Source organism: Carassius gibelio, chromosome A2 (genome assembly GCF_023724105.1).
Source record: "Carassius gibelio isolate Cgi1373 ecotype wild population from Czech Republic chromosome A2, carGib1.2-hapl.c, whole genome shotgun sequence".
NCBI lineage: Eukaryota > Metazoa > Chordata > Actinopteri > Cypriniformes > Cyprinidae > Carassius > Carassius gibelio.
The window spans coordinates 14159814-14187597 of record NC_068372.1 but is presented as its reverse complement, the minus strand read 5'-3'; the positions used below and the strand labels follow the sequence as shown (position 1 = coordinate 14187597).

At 36.9% G+C, this 27784-nt stretch overlaps 1 protein-coding gene across 1 annotated transcript in view; it reads left to right on the top strand.

Moving 5' to 3' along the window:
• Positions 1-27784, top strand: part of LOC128027277 (dihydropyrimidine dehydrogenase [NADP(+)]) — a 154596-nt gene that overhangs the window by 123913 nt on the left and 2899 nt on the right. Inside the window, exons 17-20 of the mRNA XM_052614718.1 lie at positions 4155-4275; positions 5495-5614; positions 12877-13019; positions 18345-18524. Coding sequence (XP_052470678.1) covers positions 4155-4275; positions 5495-5614; positions 12877-13019; positions 18345-18524 — 564 coding nt within the window. The remainder of the gene's footprint in view (positions 1-4154; positions 4276-5494; positions 5615-12876; positions 13020-18344; positions 18525-27784) is intronic.

Here is a 27784-nt window from a genome sequence, read left to right as displayed (position 1 = left end):
TGCTGAAAACAGTCATCCCACAATCTGCAGGACAAAGTACTTTCTCTCGCAGCTTGATTTATATTTATAGATCCTCCTTATGTGTGGTATTGTCTGCAGTGAACAAGATATTGCGGTGTGCCTTACTTTACACTGCCTGTGCTGTTTCTCAGATAGGTTTGAATCTCAGCTTCATATTACCACCTTAGAAGTTTAACATATTCATTGATCTTCATGGATCTTTGTTTCAGAGTCTGACCAGAATGTATGTGTGCAGTGAGTGATCCCATACTTGTATTCAATGCCCTCAACATGTGATTGATGTATCTCATAAGTGTCCCAAGCCTCGCCAGGACCTGTGTTTCCCAGATTTCGTGGGAAAGGAAAGGGTTTCAGACACGACTAGCCAGAGGTGCCTCTCTTCCTACATTTAAAGCACCAGTGAAGCACGAGCCCTGAACTCGGAGCCTTGAAAGACAACCTTACAAACGATTGTCAGCTAGAGGCCTTTAATAAGCTGTCATAGGCCTTCCCAGTGCCGCTGAGCTTCCCTCTGCGAGGACATTACGTTCTTACAAGCAGCATCTGTTTCAGGGCCAGGCACCTGCCTCTGGCCTTAGCACTTCTCTAATGCTTTTCTATGTTCCCTTGACCATGCTCCCTGCTGTTAGCCATAATGTTTTAGCCTCACCACCGGCGACCTACACACAGATGGACATGCAAACACACTTGTGCTCACAGACATCTGCTGGCCAGCCTCCATTATGCTTCTGGAAATCTAAATGTGCTATCAAACTCTTCTGTGAGCCTAAAGGTGCCGTTTTTTCTCTTCCCTCAAGCATTTAATTCTTCAGGGCGCTTGAGTCCTGTCTCCACCGAAACTTGCACAGTATCCCTCTGTCTTTTGGGTCTTTCTAGCTTCTCTCTGCAGACCGTAGAACATTCTGGTTGCTACCCTCTGACAAGATTTAGTGTGTGTGTGCATGCATGTGTGTGTGATTTGCCAGCCTTGTTATAAATGTTTGCTGCCCACATCCCACCCACGGCCCATACTGGTGGCTATTTTCCTCCAATGCACCACATATCATCCCCTTGTGTTCCTAAGCACAAAAGAAACTCGTTCAGACTGAAGATCTCCACCTTGAAAAGCATTGGAGTCTCTTATGTCCTGTCAGCGTCCGCCGGTAATGCTGGCTTGCTGGTTTCCTGTGTTCAAATGGCAAAATCTCAAGACAGAAACAATAGCTTGAGGGTAAGATCCACAATAAAGTTTCTTGCGCGGCAATTACAGAGAGCAGCACAGAGGCTGCGTTTCAATCAAATGTGATGGGCTACAACAAGTAAGACAATAGGGCTTTTCCTCAAAAGCGCCTCATTTCTATCTCTTTGTTTGCTGCTTTGTGCTCATCCCTTTCCTTTCACTCACTCTGACACTTTTCCGCCAAAAAAAGGAAATAAAAAAAAAAAAAACATAAAAAAGAGATGTTATATGGGCCCACACATGCTATGAACAAACATGCTCATATTCAGAGGAAAACAGAAATGCCCCGAAGCATTGCATTTCCAACAGATGTCTGAGGAGCCCGGAGCCTTGTACGACAGAGGCACATCACATTTCCATTTGGCACATCTCAGCCGTATCTCTGAGTTATGACAGTTTGCACTACTCTCAAGATGCATGCCATTCAAACCTCATTCATTATGAATGCCAGTGATTTGGAGGGCTGCCATCACGCTGCTCTCCAGAACCACAGCGCCAACAGAAGAGGAGATACAGCTTCACTATAAAACACACTTTATTCTGCTCCAGATGTTGTGAGAGCTGGGTTCTTTTCCTTTATTTAAAAGTTCTGAGGGACTCAAGCTGTATCCGATTCAATGTTTTATTTTCGTCTTGATAAGCAGGATATTTTGGGCCGATCTGACTTGTTGTGATAACATTCCTGCTGCTTATAGGAGCATGAATGTTCGTATTACAAGGGGTTTAGAGGAGGTCAAGACCCCTTTTTCAGTCACAACCCCTCTACTGTAATTATCTCTATAGTCAGGCTGAGAGTCACATGAATTTGTTTTATACAACAGGTCATCACCTCCATACCATCAGATTGATACTGTTTTAAAATAAATATTTCAAACATTAAAAATAACTGCAATGACAATTATATACAGTATCTATTACCACTGAAATTACGCACGCGAAAACACAGCAGAGAGATCAAACAAAAAAACGGTCACTAATTAGAAGTACAAAATGAGGATTTGTAAAGAAGAAAGTCAGAGGATTTCAATATATGGCAAGAGGAGACTGGTTTTCCTTTGCTAAAGTAAGGAAACTTTGCTTCCTTTGATCCTGTAAACAAACATCGGTTTTCACGAGATTCACAGGCACATGCGCAAAGCCGACCTCATACGTCATCTGCCTGGAACTGATTCCATTTACATCAGTGAGCAAAAGCTCACTGGCAGGAAAGAGATGATTACATTTTGAAAATGTAAGTTTTCTTACAAAAATTGCATCAGTTTGCTACAGGAGGCCTTTGTTCACACTTTTTAGTATCGATGGGCGCTCTTTATTTCACTTCTTTTGGACTGAAGCACTGCAACACCCGCTGCCTGCAATGATGGAATAGCTCCATCTCTGAGTCAGTAGATCCTTCCTCAGAGGAACGAACACCACAGAAGCGTCACACAGGAAGCATTTGGTAGAAGCAGAACTATCTTGTCACTAAGCTCCTAAGCGAAAAGCATTGCAACAGTTGCCTTTTTATTCTCATGCTGTGATCAGCAGCTGGACGCAATTATTGCATGCCAATTTTGAATTGGATTGGTCAGTTTACACTTGAAGCAAGATCCCAAATTCATTGTGACATTGAGAGTGACCAACAGTATATATACAGTACATTATATATCAAAAGTTTGGTGTCAGTAATTTTTTATAATTTTATTCAGAAAAAAATAAAATGTGTAATAAAAATGTGATAAAAAATGTATCACAGTTTCCACAAAAATATTAAGCTCAACTGTTTTCTTAATAATAAGAAACGTTTCTTGAACAGCAATTCAGCATATTAGAATGATTTCTGAAGACTGGAGTAGTGACTGCTGGAAATTCAGCTTAGCCATCACAGGAATGAATTACATTTTAAAATATATTCATATAGAAAATAGTCATTTTACATTGTAATAGTATTTCATAATATTTCTGTTTTACTTACCAAATAAATACATCCTTGTTGAGCATAAGTTACTTTTTTTTAAATATTATATATAGTATATTGGATTTAAAAGAATATGATATAGTGGGAAACCAGGCTTACTTGTCTCTTCATGTATAGAAAGTATATTAAAAGGTAACGTAAACTTTATTCTAATTTAAACCAACATAAAAAATCACTGCTAGAGATAAACATTGTTTAAATGGACTTTGGAATCAAAACCTTATTGTTACTGAGATATAGCACTTTTCCTCGTGTTTTAACTAGCCTCGTCTCCCCTGTGCTGGAAAGCAGATCTTTGAGTATTTTTGTAGAACCCCTGAAGCTTTGTTATAATTCAAACATTGGAAAACACATACATAAAATGACTGCAATCCTATCAGAAAGGTGCACATGCATTATAGATTTTTTTTATGCCTACTGAATGAGAGGAAGATGAGAGGCAGAATGAGCGGCACTAAGAGCAGGCTGGGGGAAGGGAGCGGGAAAAGGCAGCCTCAAAAGTGAAAAAGCAACATGAAGGCAGCGATGTGTTTCAGACGGTAGGTTCAGATACAACAGCGTTTTCCTCCCTGGCCACATTCATGAGGGGATCGCTAAACCATTTGGAGTCCTTGGTGTGTGTGGGCAGTAAAAAGAGAGAGACTGTATGTGTGTTAGGAAGAACGAAGAGAGATTGAGAGAAAACACATTTTGAACATTGCCTCTGTGCTCTGTGGCCAGTGTGTGGTGAAAATTTAGTGCAACCTTCCCGTTTTAAAATGCACCGACCGATGAATGTGGATGAATGAGAAATGCACTTAAAATGTCCCAGTTTTTGCTCTTTGTCATTTTCGGTTTTCGGTGTGGACCCTAAATGAACAGCTAAAAGTTACTGGTTGTCCAAAATGAATGCCAGAACAAGTCTTAAATAGCTCTTTTATTTTTCTGTGAACTTTCTGTGATGCCCCTTCACTCTAGGACCCTGAAATGGTGAGGAACATCTGTCGCTGGGTTAGAAAGGCCACCACCATCCCCTTCTTTGCCAAGCTCACACCCAACGTCACCAACATCGTTGACATCGCCAGAGCCGCATATGAGGGTATGAGTAGCATCACAAGTATATGACTGCATTAACAGGCAATGTGTGGATGTGTGCGCCAAACCACGATCATATTTTGCGCATGTTTCAAGCAGCTTGTCAGTGAACAACGATCATATTTTATCATATTTTGCGCATGTTTCAAGCAGCTTGTCAGTGAACAACGATCATATTTGATCATATATATATATATATATATATATATATATATATATATATATATATATTATTATTGTTGTTGTTGTTGTTGTTGTTTTTTTTTGTTTTTTTTTTTGGTGACATGCTCACCAAAGATTCATTTAATAAAAAATTATTATATTTTACAATACAAAAGATCACACCATTTTCAGATGGAGGAAAACTTTTTTTATATGTCCCGTGTACAACTATTGTATATGCACAGAACAACATAGTAATCAGCATATTCTTCATGCACATTTTTCCTGATATTCTCTTTTGCTCACTCATAACATTTATTACACTGCACTTTAAGTCATTTAACCCCATCATTCATTCTCATTCATCCTCATAATAGAATTCAAGAGGGTGAAGGATAAATTGTACAATATAAGCCGGTAACCTTTTTTAAATATAAGATTTGCTGAGTATTGATTTATGTCCATTTTATTGCAAGCTTCCGCTGACTCCAAATTTGTTTTATGTCTTACATTACATTACATTAAATTACAACCACTTATTTTTATATCTGTTACTCTCATGGAAACGTACAGATATATAACAAAAAAGTGAATAAATAGTATATATCCTTACACATACTTTACATGACACATACATCGATCAAAACTACATTTCAGATAGCTCATCTGTAATACTATACATATAAACATAGTTATTTATTTACTTTCTTCACACATGCATAACTAAAAATCATTTAAAAATTAAATTAACACATACTGGCATATCAGTGCTTGTCACTTAGAGTATGTGTAAGAATGTTTTCAAGTCAGTTTGTGCTTTTCTAAATCTTAATTCATTTCTGCTTAATGTAGGATCACATCTTTACAAATTAGCATCATAATGTAATTATGCATGCATTTTATAAATGAGGACCTGGTAAAGGTATGCTGATCGTTTTGGCAGGATTAGCAACAGCAATGTATTTATGTTTCAGTGTTACTGGAACAGCGTCTCAATGTAATTTCATCAACAAAATGTGTCTGGTTCAGGCTTTTGTAAGAACCTCTGTGGTTGTTTGTAGGTGGGGCAGATGGAGTGACAGCCACCAACACTGTATCTGGACTGATGGCTCTCAAAGCAGACGCCACACCCTGGCCTGGGATTGGCAGAGGTGCAAGAACTACATACGGCGGTGTTTCTGGTAAGAGAGAGCGAGAGAGAGAGAGAGAGAGGGAGAGAGAGAGAGAGAGTAAGAGTGTGTGTGTGTGTGTGTTGGCCGCCGGCAATGGCTGCTGAGATGTCTGGGCTTGCTCTGGTCAGGTCCTGCCTGCACAGACAGAGGGACTAGATCAGGTGTGAAAGTACTGGGCATGCTCTCTGCTCTCTAAAAATGGAGCTTCAGTGTAGGAGACTTATAGTAAAAAATATATATAATCCAGCTTGAAGTACTGAAAGAAATTTCTCTGATTATCTGCATTTTTAGCTTATTTTCCAGTAAAAATATTTTCCCTAAATATCCTTAAAACAAGATATGTGTTCGAGAAAAATAACTACATATTAATACATAAATTAATTAATTTAATAAGACTTCTTCTTAAAGCAAGGTGAAAATATATTAAATATTTTTTTTTAAATAAACTTAATTCAAGATTCAAACTTGAATTTACTTACTTCAAAACCTGTTTTAATGTGTCAGTCTTTTTTAAATCAGTTTTAACAGTGATTTTATTATTAAGTAAATATCCATAAAAATATATTTTACTTGAGAATAAAAAACACATAAGACTTTTAAATTCAATTCAGTTAATCATATAATAATTACTTATACATACTTTTAATAATTCTTTTTCATACATTAATGGTAAATTGTTTTAATTGAAGATACATTCTCTCAATCATTTTTGCGGTTCTGAATTAATTTTTTATATTTTATTTTATTATTATTTGTAAACAAGATAAATATTAATTAAGAAAAAGCGTATAGTGTAATAGATATGACTGCAAATGTTTTTGTCAGGCATATTTTTAAACTCCCTCATTATTCGATCAAAGTTTATGCATCGACATAACTATCAATATGTGTCTGTGCGCTTACCACTAATAAAAAAAAAAATCTCTGTGGTCACACATATTAAACTACTTTTAAAAAGCACGATTTTCATATGTGCTTTATAGTTTCAGCTGCGTATAGTTGAGTCTGTTTAAGCTTCACCTCAGTACACCTCTCCATTCTCCCTTCATCTGAGCTGCCACAATGTCTGCAGAGGCAAGGACAGGGTCAGAAACACGGCCTGCATTAAAAATTTATACTCATACTTTTGATGCTCTACTTTTTGCAAGCAAAACTGAATGGCTGTCATATTTTTCACTTTTAAAGTCTTTTGGGCCTCACAGTGCAGCTCCCCTATGGGACCCAGCCTTGCAGCAATGGTCTAAGACTCTGCCCGAGACCAACTTATTGATCAGTGGGGCCCTAAAGGGCCAATGCGACACCACATATTTTATCTTCTCCAAGAACAGTAGCTCTCCTCAGACTTTTTGTTTCAGGAGCCCGAATCCAGAGCATAAAACCATGTGCAGAGCATCGGGGGGCACATAAATATGTGCTGCCCTGAGCTCTCTGTGGAGCTGGTTTGATTCTCTAATGTATTCAGTAATTTAATGTTTAACTCAGCGGCAGTGGCCAGGTTTAAGGTGCCTTGATTTATTAGGCATGTGGCGTAAGCCCTGAATGTGGAGGAAATCAATCTTTTCTGACATGTTTTTATAAACTTTTTTGCCTCAAAACTTTTTAATCACAGTTTTTGTAATACATTTTTGCATTAGCCACTAATGTTAAGTAAAGGGATAGAGAGGGTATTTAAAACTTTTAGACTAATTATAAATCATTAGTTGATTAATAAAAACTTTAGTATTGTTACCTGCCCTATTTTTGTGCTCAAATTTGTTCAATAGTCTAGATCAGGGATTTTTCATTGATGTCATGTTGAAGAGATTTCCGTCCATGCAAAGGTCCAAACAATGACTTAAAGGGTAAGTTCACCCGAGAATTCAAATTCGTCCATCTTCTACTCACTCTCGAAGCATCCTAGATGTATGTGACATTCTATTCTTTCAGAATAATCCAATTGAATTTGTATTAAAAATTGTCCTTTATCTTCCAAGGCTTTCAATGGGGATAAGCGGGTGTTTGTTGTAAAGTGAAAGTGATGTGACATACAGGTCAGTGTGACATACATACACGAATTCATGCTCTGCATTTAATCCTACTTTTCCCAGTGGCATGCGCGCGCGACGCATACGTCTTCCATCTTCCGACTGCACGTTTTCCAGTTTCCAACAGTCAGCAGAAGTGAGAAAAAAGTTATTACATTGGAAATCCGGATATTTATCTTACAAAAACACATGGTTTCGCTACGGGGAGCTTTATTCACCCCCCGGAGTCATGTGAGGGACATTTTATTACAGATGCACACTCTTTATTTCGCGTCTTCTAAACTGTTTACAACAAACACCTGCTTACCCCCATTGAAAGCCATGGAAGAGCAAGGACAATTTTTAATATAACTTTGATTGGATTGTTCCGAAACAAGAAAGTCACATACACCTAGGATAATTCGAGGGTGAGCAGAAGATGGACGAATGTTCATTCTCGGATGAACTAACCCTTTAAGCAGGTTGGGTTAAGGATGCACCAATGTATTGGCCAAGAATCGATACCGTATCTGTGTGTATGTTTAAAAACAGCCAATGACTAAGGCACACTATTTCCTGTCAATCAAAAGGCAGAAAAACAATGTCATCATGATCAATGTCATTTAACGTTGCATTTACCTCAGGAAAGTTATCCAGTGTTCAGAGTTGGTTAGTTAGTTATAAAAACACTAGAGGGGAGCTTATTTACTGTTAATTATATATGCATGTTTAAATAAATCTGTCATGAAGGAAAATTTTCAGGAAAACTCTTATGTTTACGCTGTATATGAACATTTCAGTTTTTATTTGAGTGTGATTATTAAATCTGATAAATAGCAATTGATAATAATAGTTTGGACTCTGTTGTTATTTTTATAGGAATGTATCAAATGAGAGGTTCCATGTATAATTTCCATGCCATTCTGAAGAATCAGCAATCAGAATTTTAGATATTTAGTATTGGTGAATCCCTAGTTTGGATAGCTGTGAAATTAAATTTAAATGAAAACTGCTACTGAATATCATGCTATGTATGATTACATTTATAAAGTAGCATTATATTTTGTGATTTCACTGTAACAGAGGGCTGTCGATGAGTGTGTGTGAGCTGAACATATTTGAAAAATAATTACTGATTTTTGGGGAAATGGGATGAAAGACCAAATATGGTGTAGTATCGCCTAGATACTTTTTATTGTACTTTTGTTTATTGTAAATGATCTGGTTGGCATTAACAATACCTTGTATAAGTAAGAGGTCATAAACCCTCAATAGTCTCTCAAGACTGCTGCTACAGTATAGAGCAGATCTTCTCAAGATGTGGCTCACGGAAATTTCTGTTTTTTTGGTCTGCAGGGTAAAAAAAAAATAACCTTAACACTGCACATTTTGCTGAAATAAAGTCAGTATTGTTTCTTTCTTGTGATGTAACAGCAATTCAGAGGGCTCCAATTTAAATAAATAATTAGATAAAAACAGTTTGTATGTGTTGGGTGCTTCAGCGCTGTTGTATCATCTACTACACATTTTCCAATTGTGTACAATGCTCTTGTTTTTAGCAGCACACACTTCACACAAACTCGATCTCCAGTGGTGTACCATCTACCAGATGCAAATTACGATATTTTTTAATTAAACCTGAGAGATTTCTGGCACTCCATTAAATTCCATTACACTAAAACCTTCAAGCAGATCAACCATACAAAGTTTATGTGTGAGAACAAACCTCATTGGTTCTTGTGTGAGCTTCTGTTTTCCATATCTGTTGAGCGCTGAAATTAAATATGTTCATCAAAAGTGTGTCTCTTCAGAAGACTTGGATTAAACCACTCTTTATGACATTTTTATAAACTTTTAAAAAGTTTTCTGACATAAATATTTCAGGTTTAATTACATTTATCTTAATTTCTGTTCTACGGGACTTAGATTGTGAACAACATGAGGGTCAGTAAATTACGACAATTTTCATTTTTGGGTGAACTATCCCTTTCTTGCTGGTTTGGCATGCTATGCTTTGCTTTATTTCTTCCATTGTAGTTTTTGTATATATATATATATATATATATATATATATATATAAATCCTGTGTGTCATAGGAACATATTATATAGTCTATGTTGCTTCAGATGCAGTTTCTGTGACATCCTTGCAGTGTAGTGAAAGCTGAAAATGTTTGTGTGTGGAGAAAAACATTGCTATGTTTATGATTGCATTAATTTCTGAGAAATTTGGGTCCAGATGGACCAATACGGAGTACGGATCCAAGCTCCAGTCCGGTAATTGCTGACCTCTAGTCTAGATCATATGGTCACTTTATTTTTCCCCTGGTTGAGCCTCCCACTGTGATTCCATTTAGCTGGCAGCGTGTTTCTCATTTGATATGTGTTTTAATGATTGGTCATGCCGACCGACTGGTCTGTTGTCAAAGATATATTATTGCATCCTTTTCATTGTGCATGGAAAACCATGTTCCCCAGACACCCTGGGAGCATCGGCAGGCGTAATTAACAGAGAGCTGCACAGTCATTCTCGTCTCTTATTTGCTTTTGTTATCTGGCCGGGTCTTTTTGAGGGACAACATATTTGAGCAAAGATAGAAATCATAGAGGATGCAGAGACCCCACGCTCCATCTTGCACAGTGTTTAGAATTATTAATCAGAGAGTCTGGCATCAGGAGCGGACGCCTCGTGCTAACAGATGCCACCCGATGACCTCACTGAGCTGTCAATCACCTCAGCACGGGACCAGACTGAGGATGGCGCTCATCAGGAGCTGTGCTCGCTCACGTTGGAAGCTGTGATAGGACCTGCTCAGAATAATGAGGTATTGATGAAAGATATAAAGTGCTAGCGGGTCCAGGACCGTCTCTAAGCACAGACTGTGCTGTCTGTAAAGCACAAGTGTGATACTGCTGAACACATGCAGCCTACAGAAAAAGAAGAGGACTAGTAAAAGTGGAGCTCACTATGGCAGGCATGTAGGAAGTGCTAGAAATTATACTAAGTACTTCAGAATTTTAAGTACATATTTCACTTTCTACTTGGTACAGGTAATGAATGTTATGCTAGTTCTGTCTCACAACCTTTTTAAGCATGATTCACTCCACTGTGTTGAGCGTGAGTGCTTCTCTGCGGTCTTCAAATGCTATTGGAAACTTCCTATTTCCAACTTATAAAGTCATGATTACGAGCTTGTTGCATTCTTTTCTGTTAAAAATAACAGTGGACAGTGGTTTGGTAATGGAGACGCTTAGCCTAAATAATTTGATTGGGAGCATCCTCTCCTGTGACTGATGATGTGTCTATATGTGTATTCAGAGCCAGTGAGCAACGGACTTTCATAACAATAAAAAATAAATAAAACTACATTAACGTGCAATAAAATATTTTTCGGTGTTAATCAATTAATGAGTTAAAATGTTAATACCGCGCAATAAAATATTTGTCGGTGTTAATCAATTAATGCGTTAAAGTGTTAATAACACGTTAATAATGTGTTAACTTGTCCAGCCATTAAAATAAGTAATTAAAAAATAATATCTATATTTGCTACTTTCAAATTCTCTTCAATATTTGATTGTTTTGTGACTCTTGAGTAATTTAGAAACTGACCAGTGACCATGTCAAGTTTGCTTTAAACATGGTTATAGTTATAAAATTTTTTTTTTTATCGCTTTATGTGAAAAACACGCTCTTTACCAGGGTGTATGATCATGATGGCATACATTTCACATCGAAATACATTTAATTTGCAGTTTTAGGTCACATTCACATGGAAATGTTATTTGACTCATTAGCTCAATAAGACAAACTTAATTTAGAGTATACAGTATATTTTTTGTTATGATGACAAGTGAAATATACACTTTGCAGGATCTAAATGAAATTGCAGTGAGTAAAAGGTGTTTTTTTTTTTTTTTGTTTTTTTTTTGAAATATAATTAAATAAATTATGCAGGTAGTGATGAAGTAAAATTACTCCAGTATTAAAAAACCATACTCAAGAGACAACATTAGACACTCTGAGCTAACTTTAGCATTAGCCTGCATGTGCTGTTATTGACATGCAGTGAACTTGTGCTGACAACTTCACCTTAGTTACTGGTGACAAACAGGCGTGAGCGACCCTGTTTGACAAGGACATGTTGGGGTTGTCAGAGCAACAGGAGCTGTCAGCGCGGCCGGCGTGAAAAACAAGAACAAAGTGTAGGGAAGGACAGAGCCAGTGCCACAATAACATCAAACCCATATCACAGGACTGAAGCTTTTCTTGAGTGGAAGTGTGCTGCATGACAACATTATCTGTGTTGGCTGCCATTGGCTGACAAGGGCTTTGATAACTCTCAACCTTTGTTGCACAAGTCTCGTCCATATTAATGTGATTGTGACATCACTCAGTACAATAGCCCCTTGCTGGATGAGGTTTAGCAGATGTCTTAGCGGGAAATTATTACCTCGATACATTTGACTCACACAGACATTTAAGAATGATGTGTTCAGACCTCCAGGCTCTTGACTTAAGCTGTAGTGAGCCGAACCCTCATCTCTAAATCACACCCAAATGGCTTTCATTGCGAGCCGAGTGATGTCGTCTTATGATATTAGGTTGTCAGAACGGAGCAGAGATGACAAATTCTACCTGACGTGCCATCCATTCAACAAACAGGTTGAAAACCATAAAAAAGTGAGGGTGGCAGGAAATGCCAGAGGCTTAGGGAAGCGTCCATACGTACATAATTAACCATGTGGCTGCAAAAAGATATTCACTGTGATTGAATTTATCTCCCCAATTTAGGAATAGTGTGGGTGATGAGGATCGTTTAGCACGCCAGAGTGGGGCTAAAAAAGAAAGCTGTCTCGAGCCATCAAATGGTGAAAGTGGAGTTCTGAGCCACGCCGGCGAAATGAATGTGGACAAACGTACGACTGTGATCAATGAATGGGAACCTGCTGGGAAAATGAGGTTAAATGTAATGTGATAAACACTTCCATCTGTCTGGCTGATCAGAAAGCCACTCGGATGTCATTAGGGAATCCTGTCATCCTGAAAGATGAAGGGAGACAACACGGGGAGGGTTGTGCTGCTGCATAGGTTTAACTCAGGCACCTGTAGACACAGTTGCTCTGATCCCAAACCTAGTGAACTGCCTTGCTGTCAACATCCTAACCAGTATAGAAGTTTAAGGGACTGGAATGAAACGCTCTACATAGCTGTTGATTCAATTATTGTGTTACATTTAATAATGTTTTTCCTCTTGTATTTGGATAGGTAATGCAATCCGCCCCATAGCTCTGCGAGCGGTGTCAGCTATAGCAAAAGCACTTCCCGGATTCCCGATCTTGGCTACTGGTGGTATTGACTCAGCGGAGTCTGGATTACAGTTTCTCCATGCTGGAGCGTCTGTCCTGCAGGTAACCACTTACATTCATCACCAACCTCCATTCACCAGTTACTGGTGGATATTAACCTTTTGTTTACCAGTCTAGACCTGTAACCACGTCTGTACAACCCCTCAGCCTCATATCATCCCCATTTGTAGGACCAGAGCTTGGGTAAAAATGTATTATTTTTGGTTCATACAATATGCAAGCCTAATGTCTGGGTTTAAACATGTACATAAAGTAGTCGGTTCTAATCAATCCTTAATAAGCAGTCTACTAACGGCTACACTCACACAGAGCTGCTATAGCCGAGAAGCAACAACAAACTGCAAATTGCAATTTACAACATGGCTCTGAACATGTTGTTAGTGCAAATAAACCCATTATCTCAACATGATGCCACAGCCTCAGAAATCTCTTTTTAAATAAACAATAAATAACACTCAAAACACTCTCATTATGTGCAGAAATAACGTTTCACAAGTGCTTTGGAGTTCTGGGGGTGGGGGGGGAGACTGGAATTAAAACATTTTAATAACACCCACATGTAATAGCAGAGTGCTGGCTCGTAGTAATAGGAGAAATTGTAAACTAGCCAACTCCTCACTACACTACAGTTGAATCAGTGTCACCAGCGTGTTACAGAAACACATCGTAGCTCCATCTCCTGCTCGAATTAGATCAGCCCAATCAGCTGCTCTGGCCAACAATGTTAACCTCTCACAGACTCACAAGACAAACAACACATCTGATAGTAAGTAAATAAGTAAAGTGTTATTTATCTAACACTTCTGGAAACAGAGTTTATAGTGCTCTGAACAGCATATTAAAGGCCCATGGATATGTACAATTGGATATGTACACTGCCATTCAAAAGTTAGAGTAAGAAAGATTTATTTTTGAAAGAAATGAATACCTTTATTAAGTAAGGATGCATTAAATTGATGAACAGTAAAATGACTGTTCTCTGTTCAACAAATAATCCTGAAAAAGTGCATTAGGTTTCCATAAAAATATAAAGCAGCACAATTATTTTTTAAATGCATAATAATAATAAATGTTTCTTGAGCACCAAATCAGCATATTACAATGATTTTGCCTTGTAATGCACCTTATAATGCATTGTACAATATCATGAATAATCGTAACCACATTTAATGAATTATAACACTGATCAATTTATTGTTACACTATTTATTTTTTTATTTTATTATTTGGTTATAATTGATTGCAAGATATGGGGCCCTATTTTAACGATCTGAAACGCAAGTGTCAAAGCGCGAAGCGCAAGTAACTTTGTGGGCGGGTCTCTGCGCTGTTGCTATTTTCCCGGCGGGATAAATGGCTCTTGCGCCCGGCGCAAATCTAAAATGGGTTGGTCTGAAGTAGCTTCATTATTCATAGGTGTGGTTTGGGCGTAACGTGAAATAAACCAATCAGAGCGTCATCCAACATTCCCTTTAAAAGCAGGTGCGCAAGTTCCATTATGGATTGCTATTATTGTGGCGTATTTACCAGGCGCACGCCAGGAGCGGTTCACAGCCGAGGAGACTGATGTTCTTGTAAGAGCAGTGAAAGACAGAGAAGTTGTGTTGTATGGGGATGGGAGAAACCCACCCAAAATACACCACAATGATTTCCGTCATCTCATGTGTTAATATTTTTTTTAGTGTAACAATTTATGATATGCAAAAATAACTGTTGCATCTGTGTAGATTACATGAGCAAAGTGTATGCGCGTTGTGCACGCTATACGTTATGGTCAAGCATGCGCCCTTAAAATAGCATAATGAACAACGCGCAACGCGCCACTGACTTTAGACTAGGTTTCTTCTGGTCAGTGGCGCAATTGTTTAATGGAACAGCAAAATAGCACCAGGGATTGTTTGCGCCGGAACACGCCTCCTTTTTTGCGCTGAACCGCCCAGGGAGCGCAAGTTCATTCACTAGTTTAGCGACGTGCTTCTGTGGAGGGAAAAGCGCGCTTTGCGCAGGTGCAAAATAGGAATGACACATGCGTCGGTGTACAAAGTCAATTGCGCTGGGTGCAAGATAGGGCCCATGGTGAAACTTTAGAATACTGTTCCGTCATTAATGAATAAATTCACGGAAACAAATGACTAATACTACTCAATTTTGTAGTAACTACTATTACCTAACAAGAAACTGTGATTAATGATTTAGAAAGTAATAGCACTCTGGTATTTCACTATTAGCTAATCAATAACTGCTTTTTTTTTTTTTTTTATCCTGGAGAACTCTTAAGAACTACTGTATACAGGTTCAATTATGCGTAATGAATGATTCATTCTAAAATGAAGATAATTGTAACCCACTAGTAATGTCTAAATATTACCAAATCCTTCTAAAGGAATTACCAATTTACTTGGATCAGTATTCTAATGTGAAAACCATCATAACTCCCTAATATTGACTGACATCATTGTGAGCTTCTGAGATATATGCAAGGTTTTGGATAGTAATCACTATCTCAAGTGTTACTACATCCATCTGATGAAATTACTAATTACTTACTAAATTACTAATTATTTGCATCAGTATTCTAATGTGAGGATCACGGTAACCCACTAGTAATAATTTAAGTGGTTAGAAAAATTAATTACTAACCAGAATCTTACAAAAACCTCAAAAGTTTATAATGATTTCAGTAATTACTATAGATGTATCATGATATTCACTTTATAATACTGATCCAAATAATTAATAATGCCTTCTGAAGGATTTGGTTATACTTGAGGCATTACTGGTGGGTTACCAAGACCTTCACCTTAGAATTAATTATACATTTTGTATTATTCATATTAATTATGAATCTGTATACAGTAGTTCTTAGGCTGGTATGGAAAAACAATAGTTACTGATTAGTTAATAGTGAACTATCACATTAATGGCTGCTGAATATTCACCTTTGAAATATCACAATATGTGATACACAATATGTTTAGTTATATATATTTTTTTTTTTACTGTATTTTAGTACTGACCTGAAAGATATTTCACATTAAATAAATGTACATATAGAGCACAAGAGAAAATAATAGTTGAATTTATAAAAATGACCCCATTCAAAAGTTTGTAACATTTTGACCTCAACTCAACTAATGGAATATTGTCCATTATATAATTAACAGAAATAAATAAATAATAATAATCCATGCACACGTTTTTTTAGACAGCTCTTAGACAGGGCAGCCAAAACACTACTGTAATAGTGAAGACTTGATATGACAAAGGTGTGAATGAGATTCTCAATATCAGTAGAATTCACATAGCTTAGAGATGTTGTGAATGTGATAATATGCTGTTTTACAAACGTTGTTAGTATAGTTAAAAAAAAAAAAAAAATTATAAACGGCACAATAAATCTGTATTTAAGTGTCTCTAGTTGCAATCTATAGATGTAGTCCAGAAGTGTGCTAATTGGTTTGTGGGCATCTGGAGCAAGTTAATACATATCTATATTGATATAAACTATGTATAAAATCATTATAGTTAATGAAAAGTTATAATAATTTACATACTGATGGATGGAAGCACGTTTAAATAATAAAGGACAGTTTACCTTCAGTTGCTGGTTACTTACCTTGCATATTTTTTTTTTCTTTTCTTCATACTATGAAAGTCAATGGGAACCGGCAACTGAAGGTGAAATATCCCTTTAAATGAGTTGTGGGAAATACCACAAGTTATCTGGTGTTGTGTTCACCTAGTGCAACATATTATTTACCGTCGCTTAAGTAAGATCTAAACTAATCTAAAACTGAGTCTAATAGGTCAGTCAGTTAAGCACAATCTTATGATCAACCATTTTAAAGACAGTAATAAGATCAGATCTAGGATTGACAGATTACTATATTAACTTGCAGATCTGTTAGAAGATACATTTTAGAGCTATGTTAAGTCCAGACTGGAATGTCTCATTAGGATTATTAATGTTGCTAGAATACTGTTTTTAGTTATTTTGAAAATGGAAGATTGGAGGAGAATCAGGATCATTTTGCTTCACCAGAGGCCTAACAATTGCTGTCTTTAAGCTATGTGGCAAAATATTTGCTGGAGGAACTGATTAACAATGTTCAGGATGTTCAGTAATTAGGAGTTTAAAATTGTTTTGAGCAAGTTAGCATGTAATAGGTCAAAAAAGGACCCTTAAAGAGTTTATTAAAGCTGATGACTAGGAAAATAGATATATTCCTTTTTATAGCAGTAGATGGAGATTTAGAACAACTCCAAATGAGAAGTGTCAGCTGTGGTTTGTCTGATGGGAGTGTATTTTATTGGTGAAGAATACTGCAAACTGTACTTTTCCATTGGGAAACGCTTACAAGACATTTGAGGTGAGGGGTTAAAAAGCATCTCTATGGTTGAGAAAATGAATTCTGGATTGTCTCTGAGTCTGTTAAACTTGAGATTTTCTGGCAGACTTTGAAGGGGTCATATCATGACAAATAAAACTTTTGCTTTTGAGAGAAAAAAAATGAAAGATAAAATATTGTGACTGTCAAAACTTCCTCCCTAGTCCAAAAACACCATTTATTGAATCTATAAGCTGCAAAATAGACTCATTCTGAACTTCCAAAACTGATCTCAGGGAGATATACTCTGTATAATGTTAATATACTCTATATACTGTATACTATATTTTTGTTTTTAAATTTGGGTTGGTACAGTATAATGTCATGTTTTTGAAAGAAGTATCTTATGCCCACCAAGACTAAACTGATTTGATTCAAATACAGTAAAAATATTAATATTGTAAAGTAATTTATTTATTTGATTGCTATGCTGAATTTTCAGCAGCCATTACTCCAGTCGTCAGCGTCACACAATCCTTCAGAAATCATTCTAATATGATGAGTTGGTGCTCAAGAAACATTTCTTATTATTATCATCAATGTTTACAAGAGTTGTGCTGCTGAATATTTTTAATGCTAACCGTTATATATTCGATGTTCCGAAACTAATATCAGTGAACTAATAAGGAGACAAATGAATAGGTGCTATTATTCTTAAGCAGTAGAAGGAACTCAAGAATTTGAGCTGTTTCTAGCTGTGTGTAATCCAAAGGTTCGGTCATTTTTTGAATCTGAAGGCAAGCGAGTTTTTAGAGCTTCAGCAGAGAGGAAGATTATCAGTAAACAATGACTTAAATGATATTAAACTTGGTCCTGTTGCTCTGCGACCACATCAGCTTTCTTTCTATTATGCTGCATTGAGTTATTGAATACACTCTGCTTTTAAAATGCACACTAAAAAGATGAAGTAGATAGTTTAATCACTGGCGTTTCACTAAGTCAGGGGCCTGAGGTCTGTTTATCTGTGCATATTTAACAGGTGTGCAGTGCTGTGCAGAACCAGGACTTCACAGTTATTGAAGACTACTGTTTAGGCCTGAAGGCACTGCTGTATCTGAAGAGCATAGAGGAGCTACATGATTGGGATGGCCAGTCTCCTCCCACCATACGCCACCAGAAGGGCAAACCAGTCCCCCGCGTGGAGGAGCTCATCGGAAAGGTGAGCATTTCTATGGCTGGTCGCCTAAGGCTCATTTTAAGAAACAAAACTCTCTGTGGTGTTTCTCTAGTTAACCTTTAGTGATTTGTGTTGCAATTAAACAGGAGAAAATCCGCCTGGTGTGGAGATAATGCTTTATTGAGTCATAAAGGATGTTTAAGGTTGTGGGTGTTAGTAACATAGCCGCAAGGATGATGCTAAAAGGCATGAGAGTCATTTACTTTCCTCTTCTTAGCATGAAAGAAGCCCCAGGCTTCTTCAGATTGATTAGTGACCATTTGACCAATGGTGTCTCTCAGCTACGCTGTGCTGTAAAGTGTAGTATGAAACCCATCTACTTTTGCACATATATAACAAATTCTTCTATGATGGCTATCAAGGATTTTTTTTATTTATTTTTATTTTTACAGTTTAGTTGTGAATTGAATTGCATACAGAAAGCATACAATGTAAGGGGGTCCTTAAATGTTAGAGAATCAAAGCTGTCATGAAATTACCATATATTTATTTTTAATATCAGTAAATTATTCAAATTGTGATTATGTTTGTCTCTCTCTTGGTTGCAGCCAAACTCAACCCTCCACTGAAATTTCACAGTTGCACAAAGAGATATTTTCTCCATCACTACACCACATTCATGCAGCATAAAAACGAAACATATGCAAATGCTTCTCTCTCCACAAACAGCTTTGTGCTTCTGTTAAAAGTGATGGTGGGGGGAAAGCACTGTGAACTGATAAGTGCTATTGCTCGACTACAACATGATTTTGAAAAACATGAGGGGCGAAATCTCTCTCTCTTTGTTTTGTGCCAACAGGGTGTCTGGAGCCCTGTCCAGAAACAAGCACACAGTTTTGGAAAACTAGGAGTGGGAGGAGGGTGTTTAGACACTTGTGTTTGCTTTTATTTTAAATGCATATTTTTGTCAATATATGCCACTGCATTTTTTTCTTGTTGTCTAGTAAACATTTCAACACATCCTTAAGGATGAGAACGATAAATTTTGTAATTGCACAAAATAGACTTAAAGACACGGAATAAGGAAAAAAGGGTGTGAGGCCTGTTTGCGCTGCACCTGAGAAGATGAAGAAGAGTTGCTTAAGTAGCATGTTTTTTGTGCTTGCAGAGGTTCTGCATGATCACCTTTAGGGCTGTGCTATATGGACAAAAAAAAAACCTATCACGATTTTGTGATCAATTTTGCGATTTCGATTTTAATCACGATTTTGACACACACAGACAAGCTTTACAGTCATAAATGCATTCAGTATAAATTTGAAACCTATTTCCAAAAGAAAACCAATGAGAGCTTTATCAAAAAGTTGTAACATGTCTCTAGAACAGACATAAGTCAAAATAATCACTAAGTTAAGATGTCAAACAAAATCTAGACATACTGTATGGCAAAAAAATAGAATAAGAAATTTTAAAAAATAAAACCCGTGTTCAGGGGTTTTTTTTTTTTTTTTTTTTTTTTTTGCCATGCATTGGTCATAAAGCTCACTGTAGCTTTGCCTCAGGTGTTATGTTTTGCCCCAAATATTTATTGCCCAAGGTTCACACGTACTTCGTCTGCAGTGCGTATACAGTAAGGTATGTGTAAAATAGGGTACAATGTACTGTTAATGAAGGAATTTCACAAATGTATTTTTAAATACATCTGTATATAAGTGAATATATAATCTATTTAATTTATTATAAGTATTATATTATATATTTACATATACATTACATTGACATTATACCATTTTATTTATGTGCATTATATTATGCTAGAATTATTTTTAAATGTAATACATATCATAAAGTGGGTATAGAAAAGAATCACCTTCTTTAAATCACATGTTGTTTTTTGCGGCCTAAAAAGAAGACGGACACAGTTTTTGTTTTATCATTATCATATTTTTGTTTTAACTTATAACATCCAAGTGATGGGGGCGATAGCTGATATAAATGCCAATATAATTTTTATTATTATTATTAATATTGAAGAATTTTTTTATTATTATTTAACAATGGATTAAAAAAATTTATGTGTAAAATGAACATATTTGTACTTAAGATACAGTATTTTTTCACAAATAAATATTTACTAAAAATATAGTTAAAAAGGAAGTAAACACTGTAACCAACATTGCAATCAGTATTCTGGGAAGTTTGTGTGCACTGGGAATCATATTTTTCAAATAAAGCCAAGGTAACACTAATTTTACATACAACACACAGTGAAAATGACAAATATGACAGTGGGCAAATCCATAAAACACAGCATAATTTGAAATTACGAGTTTAAAGTTTAAGGGCCCTATAAAACACCCAAGTGTGTGTGCTAGTTTCAGTGTGGAGAGTTTTGCATTTTCCCTCCACGTCATTTAATTAGCAAATACATTTGCGCTCATTTGTGCGGCCATGGGCGTGCTGGTCTAAAAAAGAGATGTGTTCAGACGCATTGCTGGTGCAATGTTATTTCAAGGAGCTGAAAATAGACTGCGCCATAGACCAACTTAAACCTGATCTAAAGTAATGTTTTTTCTTTGTTATTTAAAGAGCGTGTTAGTACACTGAGCATGTTAGTACACACTGCTTATTAAACACAGGGACGCAGCACAAAAACATGACAAATATAAAACATTAAAGGATTGCAATGCATAAGAATTTTTTGTAGGCTAATTAAATTTATATATATAGTAGTGGTGGGCCGTTATCGGCGTTAACGCGAGACTCTTATCGGGCGATAAAAAAAAATATCGCCGTTAATCTATTATCAAAGTTGGGTTGAGAGCTGGGTCTATACTAATCAAGCTATGATGACTTTCACCTTGATATTTTATATAACCGACTGGCTGAGGCGAGCCTAAAAAGATGCTCAGGACAGTTGACGGGCCACTGCTGCGCATCGTCATGAAAGCTTATCTTTTTCACATGTTTTATGCCTTACCGCTTGTCGATTTAAAGTTAAACATCAAAGCATCCAAACACAAGACGCGGAAAAGCTGAACGGAGTAGCTGGTTACTGGTTTTCAGTGCGCACAAGAGAGAGAGAGCCGCATATCACGGACAGCGACACTGAACCGAGCTCTCTTCTGCGAAGAGAAAGACGTCTCAAAACACTTGAACATCGAATTTGCTTATTTTTGCTCTTGTGCCGACAAATACATACAAAATATGTCAAAATATCCACCTTGGAAATGATGCTAGAAAAAACTGTCAGTTATTTCTTAAGTGAAAGTAAACAGTTGAGGAAAAAAATGGGATGTGTATTATATTGGATGCGTTCATGGTCTCTTAAAGTGACCGCGCCTAATTTAACTACTGGCTGCTGTAATGTTAATCCAAGAAAATGAAAGAAAATCACTCACTGCTCTTTACTTTGTAGTTTTAACAGTCAAACCAAAAATTATTCAGACACCAGGTATAATTTTTGATATATAGCAAAACTGTAATAATGTGAGAAATGTTGAAGGTGTCTGAATAAATGTAGGTTTGATTGTATATTTCATTTTTACATTGAAGACTATCCAGTGCTATTTTACATTTAATTATTTGGTTTCTGTACCTTGACAACTACAAACTTGAAAAAAACTTAAACATTGGTGTGAAACAGGCGTAATGTTGTTTGCACCTTTTGCAATGTAGAATTAGTTTACAGCTTTTTCAAGCACTTTGTGATGTATTTTGGAAACAGGAGATGAGCTCCTTTTCTAATGCACCACCTAGCTTGATAAACCCCTTTTCAAAGACTTACTGGTAATTTTATTTGGGTAACACACATATTCATAATGGATAGTCATCGTATGTATCAGAATTAGGCTATCTAGCAGTTCTGTTTCATGTCAGACACGGTCTGTCTTTGTGCTTGCCAAATTCCGCTGTGTAAATAGCAAATCCGTCATGGCATGAGCGCAACTGGCTCTTAAAGGGAATGGAAGATGAGACTCTGATTAGTTTATTGCACGTTACGCCCAAAAATAACACCCATTACTCATTAAGAGAATAGGGACAACCCGTTTAGACCATGTGTCCAGGCGCACCTGCGCCGTGCGCTTTACACTTTGTGTTTAGATCGTTAAAATAGGGCCCTAAAGCATTCAATTCCCACGGAGCAACTGTCACACTGAGAACACGCGATCATGCTGTATTATGTTTGCAAGGTTTGTGAAATTAAATGTACTTTAGTCATTCAACGATTTGTTTAAATTATATAAATGTGTATTTGCTTAGTGCTGAAGGCAAGCGAGAAAGTAAAAGCAATCGTTTTAATACTTTCTGTATACATTAATTCCTCTGTTGAACCATTCTATCTGATTATTAGACAGACTTCTATCTGTATTTAGACAGAACTGTTAACAACGACAGCGATCAAGAGAGAGAGAGAGTGAGCTGTGGACGCTCAGGCGCTGCCGGTCTCAGTGCCATCAAAATAAAAGTCCCGCCTCGAGCACATCGACCAAACGTATCGCCTGATGCCGATATTTGAAAAATTAATCACTGAATCACTGAGTTGGAAAAGGGATCACCCTTTTTGTCAGAATTTTGTTGAAACACCTTTTGCTTTACGCAAATGGAAAATGTGTCTGCGTTGTGTGTGTGACTGCGCGTGTGTGCAATATAATAATATGAAGTCACCATTATTGTAAGGTGTGTTTCTGTGCTTTTTATAATCCAAATCATGCTGATCACACAAGTCCAAGTTTCAGATGGAGATTAAGAGAGTTTCTACCTGGTGAATTTCAAGGAACTCTATAGTCCTTAAGCAGCTCACAAAAAAACAGCATGCAAAGCAGGTCCCAATGCCCACGCACACACACACATGCACAGTTTGAATGTTTGCTGCTGTTCAGAAATGGAGTGAGGACACTGGCAAAAGGTTTCCTTTATCTTTGCACCCTGATGAGAGGAGACATAGAAAGAGATGTTTTGGTCTTGGCTAATAAAGTCTTTATTTATCTGCCAAACAAGAGCAAAATCACTGCCTTGAGCCAATTAAAGTACAGAGATCAATGCCCACTATGATACCAGCACTGAGCTCCTTACATTAACATTAGCTTGGGGGATTAATGTTTTGTTATTTTATTCTGTATTATTTAGTGCCGTTACATTAGAGGGTCCTGTAAATTGAAAATGTACTACTGGACATAATAAGCCCAACTATAACTAGTGAACTTTTTAATGATTATAAGCTATATAAGCTATATATTTGGTGTTTAAAAAAAATAGTTGTGAATTTCATAAGAGCTTTTTACCCTCGTCACCTGTAGAGTTGAACCCTGTAAAGCATAATTAAAGTCAGAAAAATCTAATTTTTTTTTTTTTTTTTTTAATGGAACAGTTTATTGAGCCTTCAGATAAAATATTGAAAATAAAATACTACAAAAATGTGTTATTCGATACATCAAGCTTTTATGTATCATATACAGGTGCTGGTCATATAATTAGAATATCATCAAAAAGTTTATTTATTTCACTAATTCCATTCAACGTTTATTTCTTTTAATTTTGATGATTATAACTTACAACGAAGGAAAATCTAAAATTCAGTATCTCAGACAATCCAAAGGAATGATTTTTAGAAATCTTGGTCAACTGAAAAGTATGATGACAGAATGCATCAATTCTGATTGTGTACAACAGGTTTTTCAGCAAGGTTCAGGTCATGTTGTAATTTAGAGGCCACATTAATATGATACCATAGACTTTGTAGGGTTAAGCGTGGTAGAGAGACACTGCGGTCAGATCGTTCAGGTAATGAAATCATCTAATGATGTCCCAGGACCCAACTGGTTCCTCACGCATCAGGACAACAATAACGTTTCAACTGATGTCCTTCTGAAACAGCTTTCTGTAGAATGCTACATCTGTCAAGTGAGGTCTGTTTAGCTCTTAAAGTGCTATTAATGGCCATTACAAAGCAAAGATAAAGATTAACGCTTCTCTCGTTGAATCCCTCGGCGATGGGCGCAATGCTACAGAACATAGGAGGCCGGGCTTCCATTCTAATTCTCGTATAATTTAAATCACTCAGCCCACACTGACATAATGTGCGCTCCTTACTCCACTGCGCTCTTGATTTACAATTCAGAGGGGAGATGGGAGAACTGACAAGCCCTGTGTTTTGGAAAGCTCTGCATCTAATTAGCAGAGGCTTTCTGGTTGCCCCGGACATGAGATTTGGCAGTGCGTGTAGCTCCTCTCATTAAAACAGCACTCCTCGTGGAGTGGACGTGCAAAAAAAAAAAAAAAAAAAAAAAGCCTCCCTCTCAAAGAAAATGGAAAGATTCCTTTTCCACCAACATGTGTGTATAACTGTTATTTAGCGCGCTCGCTTTTATATGCAAGTAAAAATTGCATTTTCTTTTTCTTTCAATGTTTCTTTGTAAAAAAAAGAACATTCTTTGTGTAAACTCCCATTATATTTTTCTTTTCCATTGTTAAGTATATTGCTTTGTAGAATGTCCTTTGAATCCTTTGAATGATCTTAGAGCGAATTAGCATAAAGCAGATACGCCGTGGCTCGTCGCTAAACAGAAAACAGAGAGAGAGGAAGAGCTCATCTAATAGGGCTGAATGGGGTCGCTGTAAATCGGGCAGACTGCAGTTTGTGTATCTGGAAGACATGAAGTTATAATAGGCATCTGGGATTTCCGCCCATTGCCATTTAAGCACCCACACTTACTCACAAGGCTGCCGGAGGCAAAATGGTGGTCAGTTGCTTTGTGTGTGGTTTTGGTGAGATTTGAGAAAGAGATGGAAGCCAGTGAGGTGTGATCGATTGTTTTGTGAGCGATGTGTATTACAATGGATGTTTGTCTTGCTGAAAATTTGGAACAGCAGATTTTCTCAAGAAATTGAGTATCTTTTTTTGTATTCATCAAAGAAATTGTTCAAAGCTGAATGGACAACATCTGTTGCATGTTGATTAGAATAATAAAAAAAACTGACTTGGTTTGTAAAAGCAAATAAAAGAATATTTTATAATTATACATTGTACATTTATTCTTATTTAGCCAACAACCAACCATTATTAGTAGACTATTAAACATTAACCACTAAGCTTCAGATTTTCTCAGTCTTTCTTAACAGAAAGCAGCGGTTTATGTGTTGTAGCACCCTCATGCATGGATAAGTAATTTTTATGTTTATGATAAAGGCATCTATTTAGCTCATTAGTTGTTTAATATTTTTAAATGAAAAATGAAATTATTTTATTAATGAAAATATGTATTCTATAAGCTGAAATTAATCATTTTAAAAACTATTTATGAAGTGAATTTAGGCATCACATTATTGTAGTAATATACACACCTGCTATGATATCCGATAGCAGTTGTCTGCTTCAACTTAACAAAATTGGTGTTAAAACCTTGTAAACATTGATTTCTCATGTCAGGACTCCTTTAAATTATTAGTGTTTTTATAAGATTAATTTTAAAAGACTTTAAGAAGGTAAACTGCAAGTAAAAAAAAAGCAAAATAGCGATAAATGCATGCCCCATTGATTAGCCATTATCAGCTGATCTGTTACAGCAGTATATTGTGCTTTTGATGCACATATTTCATATGTGGCCTAGTGGTTAGTGCTAGGTGTTGAGCTGTGGTGTTCATTCAAGTTCATATTCAGCTTGTATTTGTGATTCTCCCATCATTTCCTGTCTTCTCTTGACTGTTACTTTCAGAAAATTGGGGGAAAAAACTAAAATAATATATCATTTATATCTTGCGGCACACCCTTAGGCTGTTTATTTCAATAGAAAGCTGTCAGCACGTTAAAAATAAAGTAGTGTTCAAAGTTGCCATGTAATCAAGGTTTCACAAGCAAGCCAGTCGTCTCTGTTTATTTTGACTGATGCACTGTTAATGACATATCTCTGTCTAGCCTGTGTGTTTTTGTTTGCAAGAACAGGTCCATGTGTGTAGTCACTGTGTGTACGTTTATCTCCCCAGCCTCCGATGGGCTCCTCAGACTGTCTGCTGCAGGGCTGGAGCGCTTGATTCATTAGACTGTCAGCCTGTGTCTGAGAGAGTAATGCTTTTATGCAGGATTAGAACAGGGCCACCAGTGTTAGCTCTACAGGGAAATAAATACATGGAGGATGCGCCACCCCTAAGCTAGCCATTAGTCCTGCAGTCAACAGTGCCACCGTAGACTAGTTTCTCTGATTCCTCAGATACATCCTGCTTTACCAAAGGCCTCTGATCTCTTTTGGGCTGCTACTTTCCAAAAAATAAAAATGTGAGAAGTTTGACACAGGCAGCTAATAACGGAGTCCTTTCCTGTCGTGTTTTGATTCTTTTTGCTTTGTAACAGAGACACTTCCATCTGGCCATGGCGGAAATGAAGGGTTACAGGCGGTTGTGGATGACAGCTTTGAGGAGATTGTGTGACTGGGAAAATGCTAGACCAATTTAAATGTCCTATCATTGGGACAAATGGATTTTAGCCAGGTGCTGTAAGGAATACTTGTTGCCGGAAAGGTGGAATAGGGTGTTGTTAAAATGCTTGAATAACCGAAGCATTCTTTTGGAGAGGGGTCATGAAGAGAGATGCAGAACGAAACGGTCATTAAGATTGTTTCAAATTATAAATATGATAATTAGGCTCCAAAAAAAAAAACTCTAAAAAGAAAGCTGAAAATATCAGTTATTGGAAGCGATGCCCATCAGCAACACATAAGTCCAACTGCCTCAAATTACCATTCATTACCATTTTAGTGTCAAACCATTAGTTTGACCAGCTAATCCTTGCAATTACTGGTAGTATTGTACGATTTCCTAACAATTCATTGCAGATTCTCTTTATGGCTCCATTAAAACGATGGCTAATTTTGTGGCGAACTTGATTTCTCGTCAATGGAGCTAGCGTTTTCTGTCAAATGGCCTTTGGAAAGTGAAGGCTCTTTTATGGCCACCTCTCAGACTCGGTGCATTGGTATGAGAGTGTGACTGTGAATATGAATCACCTCTTTAGCCCTGCTGCTCTGGAGGGTCGGGCATGTGTGCGAGACTCTGAGGCGAAGACAGCACTACAACCACTTTTGTTCTAAATGGATGTGGGAAGTGATAGCAAGGATGTTTTAGCACACTTTCCATTAGATTGGTGTAAAAAGCTAAGGTTGATTTAAATAGTGGATATGAATTCCCATGACGTCCATACCTGACATGCTTTCTCAATCATGTCTTGGTATAATTTTTAAATAACTTTCATTAATGAATTAAAAGTCATTAACTCATATTATATAATGTGGAACAGATCAGTATTCGTG